Here is a 12,573-nt window from a genome sequence, read left to right on the forward strand (position 1 = left end):
GTTTAGCTAAACACAGTCAGAGTTATATTAAATAATATCCTGGCACTTTTCAGCTTTATAATGGCATTGGATAGTGCCCCATTTTTAACATTCCAAAACAGCACATTCATCAATATTAGACTAATCCATACAGTTATTAAATGTCTTCAGAGGGACAGCGATGGGTTTTTGTGACATTTAGGTCAGATTTTTTCCCGACATAAACTCTCGTGTTGACACACATATACAGCTGTAGATTGTAAAACTTTAAATACAAATGTTTCCTTACAAATAACCAGGCCTAAACGGAATCCACGCCCACAGAAGATTTCCGCGAAAAACTCTGGATTTAACGCCCGTCATTGACAAGCACACATACTCTGTCATCTACGCGTGACGCGCAACAATCAGTGATCATTTCAAATCCCTTTACAAGACAAAAGCTCTTGTTATGTTTAATATAAAGTTTGCATTGCATTGTTAAAATTATCTTCATAAGTGCTAAATTCATAATGAGAACGTAGCTTTTTATTCTGCTATAATATATAACACTATAAAGAATAATATATGTTATTTTATATACAAACTATATCTTGACATGCACATTATTTGGTTCATGTTGGTCCAGTTTAATTCAGAGGACTCATTGGTTTGGTGTGTTCATTTTCATTGTCAGCCTTTAAAAAGTAATAATTTTGTAATATTTACAGCTTAAATTCTCTAATATATTTTTTTTACATTTAAAATCATTCTGCAGATTTAAAAAAAAAAAAATCCACAGAAAAAGCAAAAAAGTCTGCACATTCTGTCTGGCCCTGCAAATAACCAACACTACAGAAGACATTTAATAATTATATGAATTCGTTTTTGAAGGATGAATGCATTTTTTGGGGTTTTAAAAATGGGGCACTATTTAATGCCAGTAGAAAGCTGAAAGAGCCAGGTTATTATTTAATATAACTCATGCTGTGTTTGGCTGGAAGAAGGAAGACATATACACCTACAGTAGGGTGGGTGAGTACAATATCGGCTCATTTTTATTTTGGGGTGAATTACTCTTTTAAAAGATACGTTTGAGTTTAAGAACATATTAGTAAATGTTGCAGTTAAAGGGATAGTTCACCTCAAAATCAAAAATACAGTAACCCATATTTTTCTCACCGCCAAGCCATCTTTGATGTTTATGACTTTCATTGTTTAGCTAAACACAGTCGGAGTTATATTAAATAATATCCTGGCACTTTTCAGCTTTATAATGGCATTGGATAGTGCCCCAGTTTTAACATTCCAAAAAAGCACATTCATCAATATTAAACTAATCCATACAGTTATTGAATGTCTTCTGAGGGACAGCGATGGCTTTTGTGACATTTAGGTCAGTTTTTTGCCCGACGTTAACTCTCGTGTTGACACGCATATACAGCTGTAGATTGTAAAATTTTAAATACAAATGTTTCCTTACAAATAACCAGGCCTAAACAGAATCCACACCCACAGATTTCCACAAAAAACTCTGGATTTAACGGCCGTCATTGACAAGCATACATACTCTGTCATCTACGCGTGACGCGCAACAATCAGTGATCATTTCAAATCCCTTTACAAGACAAAAGCTTTTGTTATGTTTAATATAAAGTTTGCATGGCATTTTAAATTTTTTTAAATGATCTTCATAAGTGCTAAATTTATACGGTGCTATATAGCACCAAAGGTGGTTCTTTGCACGTAATCATAGAAGAACCGTTTTAAGTGCCATATAGCACCGGTGAAGCACCAGTGAAGCACCTGTGTAGAACCATATAGTTCTATGTAGAACCATATGTGGTGCTATATGGCCCCTATTTGGTTCTACACAGGTGCTTCACTGGTGCTTCACCAGTGCTATATGGCACTTAAAATGGTTATTCTATGATTACGAGCAAAGAACCACTTTTGGTGCTATATAGCACCGTTTGTTTTTAGAGTGTAGTATACTTTTTTCCTAATATAGAAGTGAATGGGGTCTACGAACAGTTACAAACATTTCTCAAAATATCGTTCTTTGTGATTATCAAAACAACAAAATTCATACAGGTTTGTAAAAACATATGGCTGAGTAAATGATTACAGAATTTTCATTTTTGGGTGAACTATCCCTTTAACATTAACTATGATTAATATAGGTTTTGTGTATTGTTCATTGTCAGTTCATGTTAACTTAAGTAGTATGATAACAAATGGAACGTTATGGTAGTGTTACAGATTGAACATTACATCAGTGTACATTATCTCATATCAGGATCCCAATCACAGACCAGCAGAGTCAAATCCAAAACCATAATTCCCAGTACATCCTCTAAGAGCTCTGTGTTCCAGCTTGCACTTATTTTTAGCTTTACATGTCATGACCCTCTACTGTTTTTGCAACAAAGCACAAAAAAACGTTGAGAAGTTCAGAAATGATTGTTAGCGTGAGAACCAGACAAGGGAATGCTCGGGAGGCCTATTGTGGTAAATACACTTAAATGTGAGCGAGAATGAACCTTACCTCCTCCATTTCAAAGGAGTCTCTGGGTTGGATAAGCAGGTGGGCCATGTGTGGGTTGGGCAGCAGGTTGGGCAGCTCTTTGTCTGGTGTAGAAGTGATGGTTTCTTGCTTTTTATGTACTGGCTCTCTCGCCGGGTCAGTCACGTCCTTCGCTTGACTGATGCTCACAAGGACCGAAGAATCTGGAATATCTTTCTCCAGAGCTGGACTTTCGGTGGAGAGGTCACCGTTCGTTAAAGGTCCACGGTTTTCTCCATTAAGGGAAGCTTCTGAGATACCCTGCTGGGCCTCCTCGGTCACAGTGGCTAGAGAAGAGTCTTTTCTCCAAAACATTTTCTGCTGCGGCTTTTGCTCAACGTCCGACGGCCCGTCTCGTACACCGGGGTTCACGCCTTCGCCCTCAGCGTTAGATGATGAAAGTTGTTTGGCGGTTCCTTCAGTGGAAGAAGCCAACAAGTTCTGTTTCGTAATGTTTCGCTTCAGGATCTTGGCCACGTTCAGGGCAGAGTTGTTCTTTTTTAACAGAGAAGGAGTTTTGGTCTCTGTGTCGATTTTTTCCGCGGGTCTTCCGGACACATGGGAATAGATCTCGGAGAACACGTTGGCCACAGTAGCCAGAACTTCCGTCTGACGGAAACGACCTACAAACAAAGTAGAGCTTAGGTCAAAAAAGGAGAACTTTTTTCTATAAACTCATCATAACCCTGTTTAAATTCAGTAAAATAAGCCTTATGGATTACTCCACTTTCATAAAAAAAATTCTCATAATTTACTCATCCCCCTATATCATCCAAGATGTTTGTTTTTCTTTGTTCAGTCAAGAAGAAGAAAGGAAGCTTTTGCAAGACAAACATTCCAGGATTTTTCTCCAAATCGTGGACATTTTAATGCAGTTTAAAATGCAGTTTTAATGCAGCTTTAAAGGATCTAAACGATCCCAACCATGGCATTAGGGTCTAATATAGCGAAACAATTATAATTTTTGCAAAAAATATAAAAAATATGTACTTTTAAACCACAAATTCTCATCTTGCACATATTACGTAATCACGTTGAAAGGTCACGCATGTAGTATGTAAATACCGCTCCAGTGTTTACAAATGTGGAGAAAGAAAACAGTTTCAACGTTGTTATATGTGAAATTATACCATTTAATGTCTTTTCGTCAGTTTATTGTTTAAAATGGTCCACAAGTGTGTGTTTCACATATGAAACGCGCAACCTTTCGATGTGATTACGTAATACATAAGGTCATGCTGGCACGTTAAACGGTTACTGCAAGACGAGAAGTTGTGGTTTAAAAGTACTTTTTTTGCAAAAATGACAATTGTTTCCCAAGATAATAACCTCGGTTGGAATCGTTTTGACCCCTTTGAAGTTGCATTGAAACTGTAAACTGTTGAGGTCCACTAAAGTCCACTATATGGAGAAAAATCCTGGAATGTTTTCCTTAATTTCTTCTCATCTAAATAAAGATAAACAAACATCTTGAATGACACGGGATGAGTACATTATCAGGATTTTTATGAACGTGGAGTAATCATTCTAAATTCCAATAAAAATTGAAATAAGGAAGAACAGAAACAACAGAGAAACACAAGAAATGATCTTTTCAAGCAGCTCAACAGCAGTACTGTGAAACAAAGCAAAATATCCATTGATGCCAAAAAGTAGTTCAAGTATTTGGACTTTTAAGACACTTACGAATTTGTGTGCAATTCATCACAAAAACCAAACCAATGATATGTAAGCATTATGACACAAACACATTTTTAAATAAAATGTCTAAACCAGTGTTTCCCAATCCTGGTCCTCAAGTAACCCCTCCCAGAATGTTTTAGATGTCTCCTTATTCATAACACCTGATTTAACGGAGTTGGATCAGGTGTTTTAAATAACGAAACATCAAAAACTTTCTGGGAGGGGGTACTCGAGGACCAGGATTGGGAAGCACTGGTCTAAACTATAGGTTTTTAAACAATAAAACAACAAATGAAGAGTTGAGATGCAAAAGCAGCTAAACACAAAATCTGTTAAATATTAGATGATTCAAATATACTGTACAGATAAAAATGTAACTTCTTATATCAACTCACTCGCTCAGTGAACAGCAAGCAATGCAAATCCAAAAAGCCGTGATGTTTTTCAAAAGTCAAAAATGAGCAAATTTGTAAGGTTAGACAGAACCCCGAAGAAAACACTGCAGAGCGTTTCAACTTTTGAGCGAATGGATGGATCATAACCAGCATTAAATTCATCTTTGTTATGTCAGACAAAACAGGAAAAGTGATTTGACAATTCTACATGCAAATGTAAAGGAATGATAACAAGTGATAACATGCAAGTTGCTCAGACATCAATAGTCCTCATTTATCTCTCACAATGCAGCCAGGCGTCTGAGTCAGCGCTCAGGAACGGCTCGCCGGATATGCGCCAGAAACAGAAAAGAGGAACAGAGAGCATACTTTTCTGTGAAAATAAGGACATGCATATCCTATTCACCATCACAGCCCCCACAAAGGAGCATTCGGGGAGGAAGAAGCACGTGTTATGTAACAAAGTCAACAAGACATGGGAGAAGACGTCCACAGAACGGTTCATGGCACTGTTAAAAGCAAGCTAAAGTCATTTTTGTGATTTGCTGTTTTCTACATAAACTCATCCTACATAATGTAAAGAGCATTCTGTGAAAATATAATCTTGATATCTTTAATACTGACGAAGTGTGAGATTAATGCAAAATCAATAAGCGAAATCAAACTTTGATGCTCCAAATTTTATAATCAGTTTATGAGACCTTAACCTGGATTTTAAAGACAGGGCCACAAATAGTCAAGATGCTTGTTCGGCGAGGTCTTAATTTAACTCTTTCCCGCCATTGACGAGTTTAATTAAGAGAAAACGCTCTCCTGCCAATGACGAGTATTTCCGGCATTCCGCACTACCGCTATTATCCACCAGGTGGTGCTCTTCTGCAACTTATAAAACCCGGAAGTATCACCCTAGGGCAAACAGCTATATGTCCATGTAAGTTTTGAGGATCGCTCTGCATCTGATCTCTATGAAAAGTCCTTCACAAAAATTGAATTATCTCAGCTTTTTACTCAAAATTTGGTGTTTTTGAAGCAACGTACCCATATTTGAGAGGTGATAAAAGAGAACTAATGAAGGTAGGATGAAACGTTTATTTTTTATTTATTTTTTTGAAAGCAGATGGTCGGTTGTTTCATTTGATTGTATGTTTATATATTTTAAAAAGAACATTTCCGGGAAGGCATTAAACTTTTGTGAAAATCACGAAAAATGCTGGCGCTGGCTGGGAACTTTTTTAAAACGCTGGCGGGGAAAGAGTTAAAGAGCGCCTATTTCATTGCTCAAAAACAACGCTATTTTGTGTATTTGGTATAATACAATGTGTTCACATGGTTTATGGTTAAAAAACACATTATTTTCCACATACCGTACATTTTTGTTGCTCTACATTTCACTTTCTTCCTAAAATGCACGGATTTGAAAAGCTTTGTGTCCCTGATTGGCCAGCTAATCTGTACGTTGTAATTGGCCTGAATACCTCTGATGTCAGGCAGAAATGTGACGCTCCTTACCATGTTTGAAAGATTCGGTTGCAAACAGGAGTTAACTTACAGGCTGTGAGTCAAAGTGGGAGGAATTATGATAATGTAAGTCTTGTCTACATCACCAATCCCAGGGAGTAAACTGTTCCCTACAATCTGTGTGTTCGTTGTAAAAAAAAGAGATTTACTTTGGAGACGATAACTCGCATCATCTTTTACTTTGGGGTTTGTACCTTTTGCATATCATTAACATGTACTAATACACACTTACACACGAAAGGAAATTTCAAAACGTGAATCGGACAATAGGTGCTCTTTAAAAACATTTGGTTTGTCCCTAAGTGAAGCTAAACAAAACATATTGGAAGTGACATAATACTGACATTGGTATTAAATACAGCAATTACACCAAATTTATATTCAGAGTCTTTCTAGAGCTCTCTTAGCTCCACCTCCTCAAGTCATTGTGAAATCAGCCAGCAGATGACCCACAAATGCTAAAACTAGCTAAACCAACAACAAAACCAAGTAGTTAAAGCCTCACCGTACCCTTACGGTCAAACAAAACAAACCCTATTACAAACCTCACACGTCCCTACCCTCACCCTGGTTCTTCCTGTTGGCTTTGTCTCGGCTCGGTGGGAATTATGCAAATGTAGGCCAACACTCAAGCTGGCACAGAGCTGGCACAGAGGCCGAACCCCGATGTGAGCAGATAGCAGATTCAGCTCTTCTGATCCACAGCCTGCTTGACAACTTCTCTCGCCTTCCCTCTTATTTCTGTGCCTCGCGGTGGACAATGGACGCGTTGTGCTCTAATTCTGCCGAACATCCCGTTGATCGGGGAGCGTTTAAGGGGTGTGCTTGGAATGAGTGACGAAGAAATAGAGGCTTTGCATTTACATTTATGCATTTGGTGACATTAGCGCTACGTATATATTTTATCAGTATGTGAGTTCCCTGGGATCAAACCAGTGACCTGCAATGCTTCTCCAATTCATCTACAGAAACGTGAACACACTCTTGTGAAGGACCTGTAGTTTCTCAAACCTTGTCCCGTTTGTTTTGGCTACTGTATGTTCAAATAGTCTAAATGAATAATGTCCAATAATGGTGCTGTTTATTTGCTATGCCGACTGTGTTGTTTTAGCACTGATTTAATAATGACTCTTACAAAGCTCTTTTAATAAGAGATGAGTAAGACATGTTTGTTCTAATTTGGAAAACCATTCACGGATAAATTGTGCATAATAATAGGCATTTAAAAAAATTTTATTGCGATTTTATAATTTTATGGTCGTAATTTTTCCGCACTGTGATCAATCGAAACTATAAAGATTATTCTCCAAAAAGTGCTGGAATAATTTACCAAACTTTTTTCCATTCACCTTTGCATGTATAATTATCTTATTTCTCAACAACATGCACAAGCATAGATTGAAGAGCCAGGGGGTTGAGATACAATCACATGTCTGAAAGGGTATTGACAGAGCGGTTGACATACTTGTCAGGGCGTAGTTTGGGTTCTCCACCTCCATGCGTTGCATTTGCGCACCCAGGTAAACTTTGATGTCGATGCCCTTGGCTCTGGATGAGGCACTGAAGAATCGAGAAGGGATTTTGGAGGCAATGTCCGGTTCCTCTCTTCCAAACCCGAGATTGTACAGAATTTCCTCTGGATCTTCCTCATACAGGTCCAGCAATTCAGAAACACTGCAGGGGAACAAACAACTATGAAAAACATACATGACCAATGACCTGTGAACAGCCACCAAATATTTACCCAAGTATAACGTTGTCACTGCAAACAGATATATTTAAACAATCCAACCGTATTACTTTAAGTTGAACTATTAAAATGTATCTTAGATTCAAATATTTTCACACTGATGAAATTGAAGCAACTGGTTTTTGTTTACACCACAAGCACGCGAGGTGGTGGTTACAACATCAACCCTGACAGGGTAAATAGTTTTTGAGATACAGACTCTTACATTAACCCACTTATTAAACAGCAACTTGTAAATATAAATTCTGATTCAAAACAGACAAATTGGTTGTAGAGTCAGAAGTGGTCTTATAATCTTAATGATGAGATTAAGAGCTTCGAAATTTGATTTGACATTGATTCACATGACCAATATTAAAGATATCAAGGTTAAATATTCACAGATTGCTCTTTACATAATGTACAATGATTTTATGTAGACAATAGTAAATAAAAACAACTTAGAGGGATTTTCCCAGGCAGGGTTACTTGGTTCTCACTAAACTACATGTAGTTTAACAACATTTTTGCATGTACTTTATAATGTGAAGCAGAAACAGCAAAACTACATTGACCGGGCAACCAAATTATTGTCTGTTTTTGTGACAAAACACAATAATTTCACACTAAATCATTATTTATTTTAGTAAATGATTGATTAATAATTTGACGTTTAACAATCTAAATCATGTTTTCAAGAGTCATGTAATCATTTCATACAGAAATACATATGTGACCCTTGACCCCACAAAACTATGGTCATAAGGGTTAATTTTATAAAACAGATTTATTCTTCATCTGAAAGCATCTGCATAAATAAGCGTATCATTGATGTAGCCTATGGTTTGTTAAAATAGGATATTAAAATATTTGGCAGAGATAAAACTATTTGAAAATCTGGAATCTGAGGATGCAAAAAAAATTAATATTGAGACAATCGCCTTTAGAGTTTCCAAGTGAAGTCCTTAGCAACACATATTTCTAATGATAAACACATTCTTGATATATTTACAGTAGGAACTTAACAAAATGTCTTCATGAAACATGATCTTTACTTAATATCCTAATAATTTATAATTTTGACCTTTGCATTGTATTGTTGGCTATTGCTACAAGGCGGTCATTAAAAAGTATCAGGTATGGGAGAACCGGGGCAAAAGTAACAAAGCGATTTTCTCAGAGCCCTGATAACATTTGCATCCCAAACTACAACAGCATCTTAGGCACACAACCCCTGACAGCCCTGACAAATAACACGTTATTTACTCACCGTTTTCCGTGTGTAGATCCAGAAAGGTGTTTTCAACCATGATAAGGAAATTTCTAAAGCGGTTATTTTGTTCTTGTAACGCGTTGTGTTTCTGGTTTCATGTGTTAAAGTCCTAATCAATCTACAGGTTATTAAGTGCTTTAAAACATCCTGAAGTTTGACCTTTCTGAGTTTTGTCCCGCTGCTAATAATGTTGTATATGTTGAAAATTGATATTATTCTAATTTCATTTAATTTAATTTCATAGTGTTCAAACTGTTGAATTTTTTTTTATTCTTAACAATTTAAGTTTGTACTGTCGGGTTGCGTTTGAAACATTGATAAAACTAAAATGTAAAATGAAAATGTAATTTCATTATTTTTTACAAAGATAAATTACAAAATATGTTTGCAGTTACATATTAACCCGGTCATATAGTTATGTATATTTAATAAAAACAAGTGTAACACAAAAATCTATCTTGTTTTGTTATGTTACTTTTGTCCCTGCAGGTGAGGTCGAAAGTAACAATTCACTTATTATGTTTAAAGTGAAATTATACTGAAGTTGTTTTACATTTTTACAAAATTTCACCTGGTATTGCTAGAGCACACTTGTGAGTTACTGACCACAGCAAAAATATATCTCTGTCTATAACATTATCTTTTAAAATTAAGTTTTTCTGAAAAATGGTACTTTCGCCCCCGCTCTCCCCTACTAGGTACTTAAATGGATAGTTCACTTTAAAATAAAAATTCTGTCTTAATTTTCTCATCCTCATGTTGTTCTAAACCTATGAATTTCTTTTTTCTGATGAACACAAAAGAAGATGATAAATGAAAACACACAGCAGATAGTGACCATTGACTTACATAGTAGAAATAATGAATTTAATGGGTACCGTCAACTGTGTGCCTACCATCATTTATCAAAATATTTTCTCCATCATTTATCACAATACTTCCAACATATGTTTTTTCCTACTATGGAAGTCAATGGGTGTTTACCATTCTCAAAATATCTTCTTTTGTGTTCATCAGAAAAAAGAAATTCATACCAGTTTAGAACAACATGAGGATGAGTAAATTATGACAGGATTTTCATTTTAAAATTAACGATCTCTTTAAAAAAAGTGAGCCATACCGAGCAGTACAATGAAATGGAAAAGCGCCATTAATTTAATCTTCTGGTTCACTCCTATGCTGTAACTATGCTTCAAACTTAAATCCAGTTTTATGCACACCACATAAAGTCTAAACAGCAAGTAAAATTAGCTAGAACCTCCTCATCCAATCACTTGTAGAGTTGTGACCGTTGCATGAGCCCCAAAAATGTTGCATGTATGATTTTAGTACACAAGCGCTGTAAAGTACCTGGACACTGTGGTGCTACTTTTTCCAGAACCCGTGGAGTTCATACTTCGACCCTTCTGCTTAAACTGACTCCTTTTGTCCTTGGCCGGCAGTTCATAGCTAAAGATAAAGAACAGTGAATCACCTGTAAACATACCAATACAGTGGGATATGGGATATTTTGGCGTATCTACTTACCCATTGGCCTCTGGATTTGTGTTGCTGTTCTGAAGGTGATTGGCTGTGAAAAAAAAAAAAAACGAGAGATTAGACACCAAATTCCAATGAAACCACTCAATATAATCACCTGTCGAGCCGCGACTGAAGCAACAGCATTATGGGAGTTTCATTGAGGTTATTCATTATTTTTAGTCTTGTATATAATGTTAGTGTCAACATTTCAAAATTATAAGCTTGTTGTGAAATTATTAAAAAATCTTAATAATTAAAAAATAATGTCTTCATAAATGTCGTTTTAATAAACAAATAGTCAAATATTCGTTTATCATCACCTCAAATACCTGAGTAAAATATTATTAAATAATGCCCATCCCGAAGATACTGACACTTTTTTTCAGAAAATGCATTGTCAATTAATTTGTTCACCATTAAAAATTTGTTTTTATTTGCGGAATTAGACATTTTAGTAAAATTTTAAATAAAAAAAAACTTAATTTAACATGCATATTCCCAGGAAGATGTCTTATTATTTGTGAAAAGTATGCAAACAAAAAATACTAATAAAGTGCATTATATCATTACTAAAAACTCGTTTGCAATGTCATTTTACAAAAGCAATTTATTTCACCGAGTATTATCTACCCAGAATAACAATTCTCATTGTGGAACATTTCCTCTCAGCACTTACCACACAATGATGGAATTATAAGCAGTGACATTTAAACCTGCCAACAATTTGTGCTACAAATCACATTAGACGCCCGGTTTTACTTCACTAAAGACGACAGGAATGAATACAGAGCAGTGAAGGACATTGGCCAGATCCTCTCCAGCCTGAAGCCCTCTGCACAACTGCAGGTGAACGAGAGTCGCTCGTCCTTCAGCTTCACGTGAAAATATTCAACATTTCCACAGAAATGCAATTCCCATAACTAGTGTTGCCTGATTCCTGTTCTCCAGTTGGTATGAAATGAGGGGGCTGAGCTATTCAGAGGAACCAGTCTCAACTCGCCTCTGTGCATGCCAACACAATGGAGAGACGAAGTGCTGACAACAGCAGCAGCAGCTTGTGGAGAGGTAAAGTGGATAAAGTCACCCTTGCCTTGTCATTTTGGTTTAAACTAGTCCTTAAAGAAGTAAAAAAATTGGCATTTTCTAGATAAAAACCATCATGCACAAGCTGGCAATGCTGCTTGGACATTGGCCAGATCCTCTCCAGCCTGAAGCCCTCTGCACAGTTTGTTTATTGTTGCAATTTTTCGTATACTTTCCCTAATCTTAAAGGATAAGTCCATTTTCTTAAAAAAACAAAATCCAGATAATTTTCTCACCACCATGTCATCCAAAGTATTGATGTCTTTCTTTGTTCAGTCGAGAAGAAATTATGTTTTTTGAAGAAAACATTCCAGGATTTTTCTCATTTTAATGGACTTTAATGGACCCCAACACTTAACAGTTTCAATGCAGTTTAAAATTGCAGTTTTAAAGGACTCTAAATGATCCCAAACGAGGCATAAGGCTCTTATCTAACAAAACGATTGTCATTTTTGACAAGAAAAATAAAAAATATGCACTTTTAAAGCACAACTTCTCGTCTAACTCCAGTCCTTTGAGCCGCCAGCGCGAAATCACGTAATTGTGTAATGACGTCGATAGGTCATGTGTAACGTATGAAACGCACATTTGCGGACAATTTTAAACCATAAACTGACACAAAGACATGAATTAATATCATTTGACATACAACAACGTCGGAATGGTCCTCTTTCTCTACACTTGTAAACACTGGGGCGTAGTTTCGCATACGTCCTCCGTGAACTCTTGAAGCGATGACGTATTGCGTGAGGTCGTGCTGGCGCGTCACATGACTGGAGATATACGAGAAGTTGTGGTTTAAAAGTGTATATTTTTTATTTTTCTTGTCAAAAATGACAATCGTTTT

General features: G+C 36.3%; 1 protein-coding gene across 4 annotated transcripts in view; it reads right to left on the minus strand.

The window, feature by feature from the left end:
- The window catches only part of itprid2 (ITPR interacting domain containing 2), a 62,627-nt gene that overhangs the window by 25,161 nt on the left and 24,893 nt on the right, over positions 1-12,573 (minus strand). For all 4 annotated transcript variants that reach the window (XM_065252231.2, XM_065252230.2, XM_073812038.1 and 1 more), the window contains 4 exons: positions 10,650-10,692; positions 10,473-10,571; positions 7,586-7,794; positions 2,507-3,147 (listed from right to left, as the gene is read on the minus strand). In XM_065252231.2, the coding sequence (XP_065108303.1) occupies positions 2,507-3,147; positions 7,586-7,794; positions 10,473-10,571; positions 10,650-10,692 (992 nt within the window). The remainder of the gene's footprint in view (positions 1-2,506; positions 3,148-7,585; positions 7,795-10,472; positions 10,572-10,649; positions 10,693-12,573) is intronic.

Source organism: Paramisgurnus dabryanus, chromosome 15 (assembly GCF_030506205.2).
Source record: "Paramisgurnus dabryanus chromosome 15, PD_genome_1.1, whole genome shotgun sequence".
Classification (NCBI taxonomy): Eukaryota; Metazoa; Chordata; class Actinopteri; order Cypriniformes; family Cobitidae; genus Paramisgurnus; species Paramisgurnus dabryanus.